Source organism: Acomys russatus, chromosome 2, assembly GCF_903995435.1.
Source record: "Acomys russatus chromosome 2, mAcoRus1.1, whole genome shotgun sequence".
Taxonomy (NCBI): domain Eukaryota; kingdom Metazoa; phylum Chordata; class Mammalia; order Rodentia; family Muridae; genus Acomys; species Acomys russatus.
The window spans coordinates 47,160,730-47,176,307 of record NC_067138.1 but is presented as its reverse complement, the minus strand read 5'-3'; the positions used below and the strand labels follow the sequence as shown (position 1 = coordinate 47,176,307).

The following is a 15,578-nucleotide window of genomic DNA, read 5'->3' as shown; positions in this document are numbered from 1 at the left end:
TCAGGGATTATTTCAGAAGGGAGTGGTGGTAATTAAAAAAAAAAAAAATGTTGAGTCATGAAAACAGGAAGCTTGCTGTGTCAAGGAGCTACACGCATGAACTGCCACTGTTATGGTTGCAGAGACATGCTAATTTGAAAAGGGGAAAGCTCAGGAGGCTTCAACATACAGAAGGAATTACAGAAAATTAAGTAATGGTAAGAGTGGAAAAACCAGTCTTCCCCAGAGCAAAGCACCAATACACAGAAATATACATGACATATCAATAAAGAAAAAGTGGCTGTGAATCTGAATAAGAGCAAAGGGACTAGTAGTTGGAAGAAAAAATGATGTAATCATAATCTAAACAACAAATAAACAAAACCCCTCTTAACTCCAATTCTGCTTTATTCTGACAAATGCTTTTCTTAGGTGAAGTCAGGAAGTGTAGCTTCACTTCAGAACTCTCTGAAAAGAACTCCTCAGGCTGCCTACCCCAGAACCACTAGGCAGATCGTCTCTAGCTCCTGCCTCACTGCGGGTGGCCCTTCAACATCAGCACTCAGCAATTACACATCTATTTCACCAAGACTGGCTCCTTGTCATTCCAGTGTCTTTGTGTATACCAGTAGGCACGCACACTTTTTTCTTCTTTTCTACATAAAAAGTGGTACATTATAATCCTTTGCATTCTTCTCATTTCATTTCACCAATGTAATGTTAATTTTATGTGTCAATTTGATCAGGCATAGAGTCTCCAGATAATAGGTTAAATGTTATACCAGATACACATTTTAAATTTTCCTGAAGTTAACATTTAAATTAGTATACTGGCCAAGCGTGGTGGTGCACACCTTTAATCTCAGCAGTTGGGAGGCAAAGTCATGTGGATCACTATGAGTTCGAGGCCAGGACAGCCAAGGCTACACAGAGAAACCCTGTCTCAAAAAAACAAACCAAAACGCAAAAAACAAAAAAAAAATTCATATACTGAATAAAGAAGACTGCCCTCCCTAATGTATGTAGATCCTTCCAATTAACCAGACATGTCACTGAAACTACAAAGCTGCCCTAAAGATTGAGGAAGACTTCTTAAAGTTAGTGTAGCATTTTCCCCTCCCTTCAGATTTGGAATGAGACTAGATCTGCTGGCTCCCCTGGCTTACAGGCCTTTTGATTCAGACTGAAACTTGTATAAATAGTTCTCCTGGATCTATGCCACGATCAGCTTCTCTATTAGTCAATCCCTTATGACAAACTTACTTATATCTTCTACTTATGCACATTCTCTGGAAGATACAGGCTAATATAGCAGAATTCCCTAGTATGCAAACATAACACTGTGTTTGCTTAGAGCACCCATTCTCCTACATATGAAAATTCAATGTAGGAACTAGTCACAACAACTAAATATCAATTTTCCAACTTACTTCTGCAACAGTCCGTTTACTTCTGTGGTCCAGAAGATGAATAAGTAGAACCCATAATTCTTTAACACAGGAGCATGGGTAGTGATTAATCATTAATGTTTCTGAAGGCCTAACCTACAAAAAGAAACAAAGCTATTTACATGTAACATAGCTAATTGTTAAAAAAAAGTTAGAATGCTTTCTCAGTTTAAGGAAAAGTGTCATTTCGCCAACTTTTTAAAAAAATTCCCTTTACAACCAAAGTACACTATAAACCTGATTTTGAGCTAAAGAACAAAAAACTTTTCAAGCATGGACCAAGCAGTACACATTTAAGATATTGTTAGAAATAAACTCTGTCATAACTACTGAAATCTGCACCTAAAGGAAATGAAAGGGACCTTCATGTAAGTATTCTCTAGTGCAGGATTCTTTACTCAACTGTTTTGAATACAGGACGGAATCAACCTCAAAGTCAGTTTATTTACTTGTATCTGATGCATCTAACACACTAACACACACACACACGAAGATTCTTCATAGAAACTTTGAAATAAATTTGCATTTATTATAAGGCAGAGTAAACATGCTTCAAGCTACAGCTAGGCAGGAATAAGGAGTTCCTGTCTACTACTGTACAGTCAGAATAGTTACATAGTGTATCTATTTGAGAAGTTTTTGAAAAGCAAGAACAAAGCATTCTGAATGTTTTTACTATAATGATAAAGATTTTATGCATATTTAATTTGATTTAAACATTATCTAATGGATATAACTATCAAAACATGATATTTGCCGGGCGTGGTGGTACACCCCTGTAATCCCAGCACTCGCGAGGCGGAAGCAGGCGGATCTCCATGAGTTCGAGGCCAGCTTGGTCTACAAAAGCAAGTCTAGGGCAGCCAGGGCTACACAGTGAAACCTTGTGTCGAAAAACTAAAAAAAAAAAAAAAAAAAAAAAAAAACTTTACAAGAAGAAAGGTATTAACTCATTAATATGTACTAATTTTATATTTAATATACCACTTTAAAAATTAAGATGTAAGATGAATTCTAGCCTATTATAAGCATTTATATCAAACTCTTGTTCAATCTAGCTCCCAGATACTAGTAACCAAACACAAGAAACATTAACACAGACTCTATTTCAAATTCTTATATATTAAACCACATGTATTAAAGATTATTGTCATTAAAACATTAATAACTGTTAAATCATTACCTTGTCATATCTGTTGAGTGACAGGCTTATTAAGGCACAAAGAAGATTTTCACAATGTTCTTCAAATAGGCTGACATTGGTTAAACTGTCACCTACATGACTGATAAACTGACGACCATAAACAACTTGTTCTGCAAAATAAAATATATTCTATTTTAAAACTTTAGATTAGCTGGGTACAATGACACCCACCTGTAATCCGAGGCCAAGGCCAAGGCGCTGAGAGGCTGAAGCACCGAGAGAGAGGCAGAGGCAGAGGCAGAGGCAGATCTCAGTGAGTTCAAAGGCCAGCCTGCTCTACAAAACAGCTCCAAAACAGCCAGGGATACACAGAGAAACCATGTCTTGAAAAACCAAAACCAAAACTAAAAACAAAAACCCCACAGATTTTATTAATTCTCATAAGACAATTTCCCTCTTCTAACTCTTCTAAAGTAAAACACAATGTAGAATTTTCTTTTTCTTTCTTTCTTTTTGGTAAGTTAAATTTGAGAATAACCACTTCTGTATTGGTCTAGGCATTACCTAAAAAACTTTTTCAAGTCAATATTCAGTTTAATTAATATCTCTTGTATTAATAAAGTCATTTTTGAAAAGTATTACTGTTCTATCACTTTAAAATAAAGAAAAACATCAAAAAGTCCTAATCTACAAAGCTAAAACATTAGTCTTTTAGCTGATGTTGGTAGTGCTGACTACTTTGTTTTGTGGCATAAAACTGAGCAAACCAAGGTAAACAATAACCAAAACATATACCTACATCACAGTGTGCCCACTTGAATATTGTTCTAAGTATATGAAATATAGTCATAAATCTATGAGTGCCTTTTGTTTATCTATGTCTATATACATAGTTACATACATACATAATCAAAACATATATAAATTTCAAACATAAAATGTCAATACCAGGAACAAACAAAAAACAAAACCAAAAGAAAACAAACAAAACAAACAAACATTTGCTGGATGTGGACACACACACACACACACAAACACACACACACACACACACACACCTTTAATCCCAGAATTCCAAAGGTAGGACAACCTGATCTACATATTGAGTTATAGGTAGGCCAGGGCTAAATAGTGAAACTTTGTCTTAAGAAAAAAAAGACCAAACGAATAAAATAAATTACAGCATTCAAAATATAAAACTACCAGCCAAGGCTATACAGAGAAACCCTATCTCCATGCAGGGGAAGGGACCAACAAAATATAAAATTACTATCCATATATTCAAACTCCTAAAAAAAGTTAGAAAATTTGAAAAAGAAATAAACAGTAAAATATGTAAAGATGTTGAAGTTGCCCGGTGGTGGTGGTGGTGCACGCCTTTAATCTCAGCACTCGGGAGGCAGAGGCAGGTGGATCGCTGTGAGTTCAAGGCTAGCCTGGTCTACAAAGTCAGTCCAGGACAGCCAAGACTACACAGGGAAACCCTGTCTCAAAAAAACAAAAAACAAAACAAAACAATGATGTTGAAGTTAACTGGTAATCAAAACAAAAACCCACTGAGGGGAAAAAAAAGACACTTGGTATCTCTTTCCATGATTTAGCAAAACATTTGTCCATCACCGCAAGAGTCTGAAGACATAATATAAAATTAATGTCAAAACTTCAGTGCCCCATTCTATGTCTACAAAAATATATTCTAGAATGTGTATACAGACTAGAGCCAGGTGCAGTAGCACAGGCCTGTGATCCCAGCACTCTGGGAGGCAGAGGCAGGAGGATCTAAGTGAGTTTGAGTCCAGCCTGGTATACAAAGCAAGATCAGGACAGCCAAGGCGACAGAGAAACCCTGTCTCAAAACAACAACAAAAAAGAATGTGTATACAGATTAAAGTTGTACATATATGTGTCTTCTGGCAAACACTATTTATAATATAAAACAAATCTAGAAACTACTGTTAAAAAGCAAGCATAGCTAAGTAAGTGTGGTACTTACTACCACATACTACCTTGGAAAAACTGAACCACATGTACTTTCCCAAATAGATCTCTAAAAAGCTGCTAAGTGGGAGCTGGGGAGGAATCTTAGTAGGTAAAATGCTGCTACATAACTTCAAAAGCCCAAGCGCCCAAGCAAAAGCCATCAAAGACCTATAATTCAGTGCTAAGGAAGGCAGACCATGAGGGCTTGTTGACCAGTCAGTTTAGCCAAAATGGCAAGTCTAGGTTCAGTCAGCAAGAGACTTTGTCTCAGCCACGCAGTGGTGATGTACACATTTAATGCTAGCACTTGGGACTCAGAGGCAAGCAGATACCTGTGAATTTGATGAAAGTCTGGTCTACATAGGGAGTTCCAGGACAGCCAGTGCTACACAAAGGAAACCCTGTCTTGAGGGGAAAAAAAGATCTTGTCTCAAATCTCTCTCTCTCTCACACACACACACACACACACACACACACTCTCTCTCTCTCTCTCTCTCTCTCTCTCTCCTAAATGAAAAACCACAATGAAAAGTACCAACCATACCAACCACTTGTAGTTATAAGCAAAAATGAACAAATGTATACCAGAAGATCAAAGGCTGAAAAATAAACTGACCAACCTATTCCCACTTATCTGGAAATGGGGTAGGCATGAAGAATGAACACTCTGGGTGAAAAGGGAACATAAGCATTTATTATCTACTTTTTAAAAATGTCATTAAGTGCTTATAACATAATATGATTGCTCACTTTCTTTTGAACAGGGTCTCGCTATGTAGTTCAGGCTGACCCAGAATCCATCATACAATCCAGGCTGCCATCATGACCCTCCTACCTCAGCCTCCTATGAACTGGGACTACAGACCATAGACCAGTGTACTCAGCTGACTAATTTCATTTTAAAATCATGAATGAATGAATGAAACTTAGGATTTTGAAAAAGAGTTAAGGAACTCATAACTTACTCAGTTTTTCCCCCAGCATGTGCAGTATTTCCAACACCAGCCAATGTGTATCTAAGTGGAGGTGTAATAAATGCCATGATGGTGGGAAGACCTGTAAATGACATTATTAACTATGAGTAAAAAAATCATACTTGACTAGATATTTTGCACAATATTACAAACTGCATACACACCATAAGAACTAATAAACTACCAATTAACTATTCAAAAGCCCAGGGGGAAAAAACTTGATTAGAGAATTCTTTCACTGGAGATCCTTGAAAGGATGTATTTTAATTGATGGTTTAATGCAGACATACACTTGAAATGGCTGAACAGACTGGGACAGCACAGACTCCTTCCAGCCAACAGCTGATTCTACTTAGCCATGAGGCTGCAAAGGAATCTTTAAGATAGTTTTTGCTTTAGAACTTATCTAGGAGATATTCTTCAATGCAGTGAGTACATAGGAACTTTATATAAAATATAAAAAAGTGAACTTCAGATTATCACACCAACTATAAGATCTTCATTAAGAAATGGAATTTGACAGCTGGGTTTGGTGGTACACGCCTTTAATTCCAGCACTCAGAAGGTAGAGGCATGGTCTACAAAGTGAGTTCCAAGACAAGCAGAGCTACACAGAGAAACCCTGTCTTCAAAAACCAAAAAAAGAAAAAAGAAAGAAAGAAAGAAAACAGAAATAAAAGCCAGGCATGGTGGCGCACACCTATAATCCCAGCACTCGGGAGGCAGAGGCAGGTGGATCGCTGTGAGTTCGAGGCCAGCTTGGTCTAAAAGCGGGTCCAGGACAGCCAAGGCTACACAGAGAGACCCTGGCTCGAAATAAAAAAAAAAAAAAAAAACAGAAATAAAAAGGTGAAAGACTTTTTATCTCTCAATTCATGGTTAAGCATTAAAACAATTCTATTGGACTCAAGTCAGAACTTTTAGCTCTCTGCTGCACTGAGGGAATCACTGTAAAAACAATACAGTAACACTAACAAGTTCTATTAAAATATCTATGAAGAATGATAAAGGGTCTTCCCTATCAGATACACAAACAAATTAAAACGCTACACTAGTTACATAGTGGCATGGGGAGAGTTAACAAGCAGCACCAACAGGGAAAAGATACATATGACACCTCAAATCAATGAAGAAACTATAATCCATTAAGAGTTACCATATCCATTTACAAAAACCATTATCAGAGTTCCTACCTCCCTACATTTTTCTTAATTATGTGCATGGGTGTTTTACGTGCATATATGTACATGCACCATGTGCATGCCCAGTGACCATGGAGACCATAAGAGTGCATTAGATCTCCTGGAACTGGAGTTACAGATTTTCGTGAGCCATCATTTATTTGGTTGCTGGGAATCAAACCCAGGTCTTCTGTAGAACATCCTCTTAACCTCGGAGGCATCTCTTTAGCACCCGCCCCCTACATATTTTTAAAGAGATAAATTGCAGCCATAAATATACAAACCAAAGTAATTTTTAACAGCATAACAACTATAACACAAACAAAACCACTCATCTCCTTGGAAAGTCAGGTCAATTGGTAAAAAAGAAACAAAGAGAAATAAAAGAAACTATTTGTAATATACAATATCTAATAAGTAATATCTCTAATACAAAATCAAGATAAATGCTCAACTGGAAGTAACTAAAATAATGCCGTTTGTATGTAAGGTTGATATACTGTATATAAAAATATGTAAAAATCATACTTTTTTATAGGTTATTTCATTACAGAATAGTATTTTGGTATATATTTTATACTTTAATAAGATCTCCTGCTTTAATATTTATAGACTTGAAATAAACTATTTTTTCAAGTCTACCAAATCAAATGTCCGCAAAAACCTCAGATAAAGACACTTGTGAACAAAGGTTTCTCTATACTGACACAAAAGCTATTCATGTTTATTATCTTATGCATTTAATAGATATCCAGAAAATACAACCAGGACAGTTTACAGAAAACAGAAAATTTCCCTTTTTCTAAAAATCTACCTTTACCATATGACAGGATATAAAATGCAATTATTGACTTACTTTCCTATGGATCAAACCCATAACCTAGAAACTATTTTAGAATAGTTTTTATTCTTACACATTGATCTCAGAAAAAAAAAAAGTCAGTACTTTGTTGTTAAAGTTTACCAAAATAAAATATAAATTTTGGCAAGTGTCATGTTACCAAAAACATAGTTATTGATATTAGTAAAGCGAAATACAACAGAAGGGGTTAAAAGTTAAAAGAAGTCCATAAATTATAATTTCTCATTTACATGTGTTCCAATTCTCATTCATATAGAACTTGAAATTTACCTGTAAGCTAAGCTATGATGTTAATACCATTTTTTAAATCAAACTTCAGATTGTGTACTTATCACTGGTGAAAAAGAGGCAAAATTAAGCCAACCAACTACATTCTAAAAAATGTCTGGGGGATTGGAATACAGAGCTGTGGGTTTCAAAGTGTACAGTTTTTTCCTTTGGAGTGTTAAGGATTGATCCCAACACTGAATACAATAAACACTCTACCATTAAGGTATAATATTAAGGTCCAGATGTGAATGTATATTTTTCCATATGATAATTTTCTGAGGCCACGCTCAGATTCATAATATACTATCTTTTAAAAAAAAGAGAGGGACTTTTTTTCTTCCTTTCTTTTTTTTTTTAAATTTTCTTTCTTTTTTTCTTTCTTAAGTTTTACTGTAACATATAAATAACATGGCACTTGCCTAAACCTTTATCAATGAATATAACAGAAATATCAGAGGCTAATTTTTATTTGAAACTTCTAACATTTACACTGTTGAATAGAGAACAGCTATTGATTCAGTGTAATATATTAAACACTTTACACACACCAATCTAATCCTTCCCATATTTCCTGTAAGTTAAATGTAGGTAAGGCACATTTATATACAGTGAAAAATACATAATTAACAAGATAGAAGATCAGAGCTTTATTTCATGCTGTGTTTGTACCAATTCTTCTTATTCTTGAATAATACTCTTTTTCTTGGGGGAGAAAAAAGATAGATAGTTTAAAAAATAAACTAATCAAACCTTAATCTGGTTTTGATTTACAAATGCTCCTAGAGTAATACTGGGAAGTTCAGCTAGATGTCCAATATATAGAAGTAATCCATGAAGTTCATCAACCAATGCTGATGGAAATTGAGCTTCCAAGGCCTCATAGGGATGGACAGGGAGAGTGTGGCTCTCAGCATCTTGTACTTTCAGACACCTAAGAAGTGATTAGATAGATTAAATATACAAGAGTCTATGTGAATATACGATACACAGGTAGATATCCATGAAGTAATAAAAATACTCATCTGTTATCCTACCTGAAGATGAAAACTTTAATGTAGTGGAGAAACACTACACATTGCTGCCTAATACTGTCTGCTTTGGAGTGCAAGGTGGCTATCTTCCCTGAAAAGGAAACAGACACTATCAGTGATAGCTTAAACAGTTAGTGAGTAATGGCCAAAATCTGTAACAGGCTAAACTTCATATCTAACCTATCAGTCTTACTGAGTTTACAACAAACACTTTAAAATAACCCACTTTCTTTCTCTAGACTCTCATACCACTACAAGAGAACCCACAATAGGACTTTGTTCTCCCTTCTTATAATCTACTTAAGCAAAACCTGCTTAAAATGTGAATCCTTTAAGAGTTTTTCTTTAAACTATGTGTCTGTGTGTGGATCTACGCAGGTACCCAGGGAGACCATCAGATATCCCTAATGCTGGTGTGACAGGTGGTTATGAGCTGCCTGATATGAGAGTGTGTTAAGAGACAAAATTCAGTTCCTCCCTAAGAGTAATACCCCCACCTAAGGGCCATGTCTCTAGCCCTGTGAGTTAATTCTTGTTGCCCAAGTAAAAATGGGTAAACTTAAAAACCAGAAAACAACATAAAATAAGCTTTCAGGTACTAAGTCATGACAATACAAGAATTCTATCCTAGAGAGATGGAGCTTTATGATCATAACAGCTTCTTATCCAGAGGTAGTTTCTAAGCCACTATCCCAGGGAAAATCCAGATAGATTCCACTTAAGGAGACAGCCAATCTCAATTTAGAAAAAAATAAATGTATTAAAACAAACAAACAAAAACCACGATAGAACAAAGAAACCATACAAGAGTATGCTGATTTACAGGTCTCTTAAGTGCCAACCTACTCAGTTATAAGAATTATCACCTATTCTCAAACTTTCTAGTGCTGCGACCCTTTAATACAGCTCTCACATTGTGTTGAGCCCAACCATAAGGTTATTTCATTGCTACTTCATAACTGTAATTTTGCTACTGTTATAAATCATAATGTAAATATCTGACATGCAACCCCAAGGGGTCACCACACACTGTTTGAGAAGCGCTGCCCTCAACTAAAGTGAGGCATTTAGAAACAACTCTATGAAATTCACAAAGGTTAGAACAGTTCAAGTTCCTAATTATCAGGAATTAAAAAACATAAATTACTACATGTCAGAAAAGTTTGCCAGGCTTCTTTCTAGGCTACTAGGAGCTACTTATAGAAGCCCTCACAAAATTGAAAGCAAACCTCTGAAAGACTAATAGAATACAAATATTAAATAACAAGCCAGAACAAAAAATAACTAACAAGATGAATACTGAACTTTTGTGGAACCAAATATATAAAACCCATGGCATATATAACAATGTTACATTACCAGATATTCAAACAAACAGAAACATGTATCACAGAACCAAGAGAAAAGCCAAACAATAAAAACAGATCAATAAAGGACAGTGATGAACAAGTCACCAGTCACCAAGGTTATAAGCAATAATTATCCAATTATTTAAGATGGGTCAACTCTGCCTCAACTGAAAGCAAACCTGGAAGCCTAAGAGACATATGAAAACTCTGCACCAGGCAGTAAGTACTTTGCATGTCTAAAATGAAAGTCTCACTAGATGATAATGAAACAATGATAATTTGTATTTACTGCTCTATGTAAGGACCTACCACAGGAACATCTTTGTCTTCCTGCTATTAAACCCAGTTTAATTACTGAAAACCCTAACACCCTTCCTTCCTGTGTCTTCATCTAATTGCCTTTGCTCCTTAAGAGCATCCAATCCAGAAAAAAGCCCTATAGCCTTCACTTCTTACACAAATCAGCAAGTACACGTGCATTTACCCAATGTTTTGGTAAATTAATGAACCTATTTGACCAAAAACATGTTCCAGGTGATCTCTATTTACTAGGCATTATGACAGACACAGGTAAACACTTAACATGCATCATGGCATTTAAACTTTACAAAAACTCAGTAAGACAGTAATTGGTACAGAAGAGACACACTATTAGCTGAGTTTAAAACCTAGGTTGAACACAGTCAAATGCTACATTGCACTAATATTGTTACAAGAAGCAGCTGGGCTGCAATAAAAACACTGCTGTTCAACTTCTTTTACAAAACACTGTACTACTCCACTAAATCAGTCCATTAACTGGCAAAGGAAACAAGTAGAAAGCAAGAAAAAAGATCTAGAGTCCTAGAGGTCTGTTAACTCTTTATCTTTTAAGTTCTCCACCCAACCCCTCACCTCCAAACAAAGAATTCTCTCAGTAAAGTTTAGGGGTTTTTTCGGGCAGGTTTACCTTGAATCCCACATAACTGAAAAACAACTCTATAAATCTCAGCTATGACAAAACTTAAATGACATACTCTTTCAGAGTACCAAATATACTATATCATGACCCTCTGACACACTTACTTCATATGAAACACCAATTACATATCAGAGCCCCATATGGAAATCTATTGGGTGTGCTTCTTGTTTTGTGATTAAATACACATTAAACTTACCAAAATCACATTTGACTTGTAATAACGACTCCAAGTTAAATAGTTGTTGCCTGATTTAAAAAATGTGAGAGTATATTTTAGCATAATGTAAAGCACATGGCAATTACATAGATTGTTTCTAACGCTACTAGATAGCTTTGCTTTTTGTAATTCACTTTGCAATTATTAAAAGTCAGCTTCAGACATAGTAAAATTTAAAAGAAAAAATACATCTCTATCTAAACTTACACAAATATCTATACAAGAAAGATCTCAGGAACTATGTGAAATTCAAAGATTCAACATCAATGAGATTTGAATCTCCATGAAATTTAAGATACATAGAACATTCCAGGGTTAAGTTTTATGTTAAATTGTATCATACAGCTATACAGTGGTTCAGAAAATGAAAAGAATTACTGTCCTGACTAGTTCCTAGTCAACTTGATACACATTAGTTGTCAGGGGAGAAGAACCTCATTTGAGAAAATGTCTCCACCAGTTTGACTACAGCAGTATGCGGGAGCATTTTCTTGACTCATGACTGATATGCTATGGGAGGCCCAGCTCAGTGGGGATGATGCCGTCCACAGGCAAGTGCTCTGAAGTAGTATAAGAAATCAGGCTGAGCAAGCAATGGAGAACAAGTCAAAAACAGAATTCCTTTGTGGTCTCAGCTTCAGTTCCTACGTCCAGGCTCCTGCCTTGGCTTCCCCTAAGGATGGACTACAACATGTAAGCAAATAAACTAAACTAAACCTTTTCTCCACAAGTTTTTTGTTTTGTTTTGTTGACATGGCCTTTAATCACATCAATAAAAAAAAAGCAAACTAAAGTAACATAAATTTTTTAAAAATGTATTTGTAAAGCCATGTGATGTTTCATTTAAATTCCGGATAGTAATTTCATTTCATCATTCCTACCTGCCTTCAAACTCTCTTGGATAGAAAAACATACACTATAATGTTCAGAATTACAGAGAAGTGGCTCAGGTTGTTCCCTCAATAAATAACACAGAGCTGGAGAGGTGGCTCAGCAGTTAAAAGCACATTTTGCTCTCCCAGAGGACATGAATTTGGTTCCCACTATGTATGGTGGCTCACGACCATCCATAATCCATAATTCCAATTCCACGGGATCCAATACCCTCTTCCAACCTCTGTGGGCACCAGGCATGCATGTAATGCACATGCATACTAGCAGGTGAAACATTCAGAAACCTGATTTTTTGTTAACTTTAAAAGAAATTTAAAACACATAATATATCAAAAAAAAAAAAAAAAAAAAAAAAACCACTGACATAACTTCATGAAGGCTCATGGAATGTAGGTCTTCAAAACATAGTATCAAATAACAAAGGAAAAGGCAAGATGGCATGATAGCTCATGCCAGTAATTCCAGCACTGGGCAGGCCGAGGTAGATGGAGTGCCATAAGTTCTAGGTCAACCTGGCTACAATTGAGACCCTGTCTTAATGTTATGTATTGAATAGGTATGCTATACACACATGTAAATACTTATTCAGTGCAAGAATAGCTGGGTGGTAGAACGGTTACCTAACATTACAATAGCCTGGATTTCATCTCTAGCATCACACATGCACATGCGAACACCACACCCAGACATACATTAATAAGGATCCAGAAAAACAATATACACAATTCTTTAAAACCATTATTATGTCAGCCATTACTGTTTGATTGTTTACTGGTAAGACATCCAACAAAGCAACAAAACAAGAGCAGTCTCCTTGATGCTTTTGTAATCAGTACTGAAAAAAAACCCAAAGTGTAAAACTACACAGCATGAAAAAACAAAACTAAACAGCATTGGAGTTAAAAATGGACACATACATACCTGAATAAATGAAAGAGTTCTCGACATGAACTTACTAATGCTGTTTCAGCAACCCATTGAATGCCAAATAGTTCTATTGTATCCTCTTCAAAACTAGTTGGCAATGGATCAAGATTTAAAAGTAACCTGTAATGAAAATGTTGATTTAATCATTTGCATACAGACTGTACATGACATATGTAAGTCTTAGGTACCTTACACCATTATTGTGTAAAACATGTGAAATGCAATATAGTTCAAAAGGGAGAGCCTAAAAGGATTCTAGACAATACACATGGTAGTCTTAGGTCATAGTATTTAATCTTTGAATGAGACAATGGATTCTAAAATTACCAAATATTCTTAATTATGCCTGAAGAATGACACCATTAAGTTATGTAGCATGTTTTAAAGTCATTTTTTAAGTTATTAAGTGTAATCATAAAATCAACAAAACGGCTTTCTTCTTTAATGAAATTGCTTCAAAAGGCATTACGAAAATAATTCAAAAACAGCTACTTTATTATAATTATTCATCATTCGACTGATGGAAGTGTATTGTTTCTGTATGCAGATGCTCAAAACCAGTCACATTCTACTTACAAACTTCTGAATACTTGGAGATTAGTACTGTCCTTAAAAGGAAATACCATTTCCAAAACCATACGCCGCTCAGAAACCAGTCTATGTAAATTAAATGTTCAGCTACCCACTCCTGAGAGGTTATCAATTACCAAGGAAGTTTCCTATAATACTCAAAAGCCAGCCGGGCAGCAACACAGACTGGAACCTTCTAGGTACTAAGCCTATAGCAAACAAGGCTGAATGAGCACCGGGTTTAGACATTAGTGATAATTAAGTACTGGTGGGGGCGGGGATCTTCAATTAGTTTTTTTTTTTTTGTTTTTTTTTTACCTACCGCTTAAGAGCGCCACTGGCAAGATAGGACTCTCCAGAAAAAAAAGTTCCTTCTCTGTTGTCAAAAGAGCAAGAAAAGCAAGGGGGTTTGCACCACTCTGTCCCCAGCTCCAGCTGTAAGCTGTCAGTCATGAATGTCGACACTGCAGAACAGCCATCCATGATTTACATCATGCCCTAAAATGACATCGTGGTTCCGTATAGTTATCCTTAAGGCTCCAAAGAGACGTTGGAACAAGCTGAAAGGTTAAGAGGCTACCTCGGAGACCACAAATATCCCCCTCAGCACATGGTGGGGGGAAAGTCAAAACAGAAAAACCTAAGGAAAACGTCCAGAAACCGCCCCGGCGTCCTCCAGGGCCTCAGCCGCAGACATGAGAGGCGCCAAGACCTCCAACGCCGAGCTCGCTCCCTCCGGGCGGCAGATGGGTGCTGAGGCCCCCCACGCGCCACAGGTGGGTTCCCTGGCGTGGACCGGGGTGGTGCACACAACCCCGCCGCCACTCTCGCCGCCCCAGCGCGGCGGTCCGGGCCGGTCGGCCGTGCAGGAATACCGTGGGCCCTGCGTGCCCTTCGTTCCGGAGACGCTCAAGCCTGGATCCGGAACCCGGCGCCCGCCAGACCAAGCCGGAAGCAGGCGAAATTCCCGCCACGCCGTGCCCCGCCTCCGACACCGCCCTCTCGCGAGGTCGTCCTTGAAAGTAGTAGGCATGCCCGAACTCTCGCGAGAGCCTGGTGGTCCGGAAAGGTATAGGCGTTCACTCTTAGACTTTTCTCTGTACCTCTGTGAGATAGCGAGTGAGACCTCCATACGAAAAGGTAGCTCTCGGTTTAGACAGAAGCGAGGAGGGTTTGAGAACAGCTGGGACCAGCTTCTGGCCAGGCTCTGGAGGGTATTCCCGGGAGGCCCGCGCTTCTCTCGGCCGCCTGGAGCCCGTCCACCTTCTTCCTGGTCTGGGGCACACACCCGCTTTCCTGTGATGGATGGGGGTTAGAAGAGCCAGAGAGGGAAGTTTGGAGACACTGAATAAGTCAGGTTGCTCTTGTCCTGGGCATGACAACTTTTACTTCCTTTGCAATACAATTTTGTAAAAAGAAAAAAAAAAAGGACATTTTCCCATTCGTTTTCCTTATTAAAGGGTTCTTTAACATTGACTCGACTATTACCATCTTGAGATGTAAGGAGGGAAATTTTAATTCAGTATATGGTTTGTCCTTCGTCCACTTCGTAAGCAACCTATCCTAACTCTTCTGTTTACATAAAATGCAACGTGTGGGATGAAATAAGGGGAAAACCTACCACCACAGTGTAGGACTACTGTAGTGGATGTTGTATTTGTGCAGCTCAGTTGAGCTTTTTGATTATCTGCTGAATCATAGTTATAATTCACGATGAGGATAATGTATCATGAAATTCTCTTTCCACAATGATCTCAAGAGTATATTTTCTGAGTATGAAAATATTGAGCC

The 15,578-nt window shown here is 37.2% G+C and overlaps 1 protein-coding gene across 1 annotated transcript in view; it reads right to left on the bottom strand.

Moving 5' to 3' along the window:
* Positions 1 to 14,402, bottom strand: part of Mms22l (MMS22 like, DNA repair protein) — a 117,837-nt gene extending 103,435 nt beyond the window's left edge. Inside the window, exons 1-8 of the mRNA XM_051160899.1 lie at positions 14,110 to 14,402; positions 13,212 to 13,337; positions 11,376 to 11,425; positions 8,873 to 8,960; positions 8,589 to 8,769; positions 5,517 to 5,607; positions 2,611 to 2,741; positions 1,410 to 1,523 (exon numbers count right to left, since the gene is read on the bottom strand). Of these exons, the coding sequence (XP_051016856.1) occupies positions 1,410 to 1,523; positions 2,611 to 2,741; positions 5,517 to 5,607; positions 8,589 to 8,769; positions 8,873 to 8,960; positions 11,376 to 11,425; positions 13,212 to 13,337; positions 14,110 to 14,270 (942 nt within the window). The 5' untranslated portion in view covers positions 14,271 to 14,402. The remainder of the gene's footprint in view (positions 1 to 1,409; positions 1,524 to 2,610; positions 2,742 to 5,516; positions 5,608 to 8,588; positions 8,770 to 8,872; positions 8,961 to 11,375; positions 11,426 to 13,211; positions 13,338 to 14,109) is intronic.
* Between the last annotated feature and the right edge of the window lie 1,176 nt (positions 14,403 to 15,578).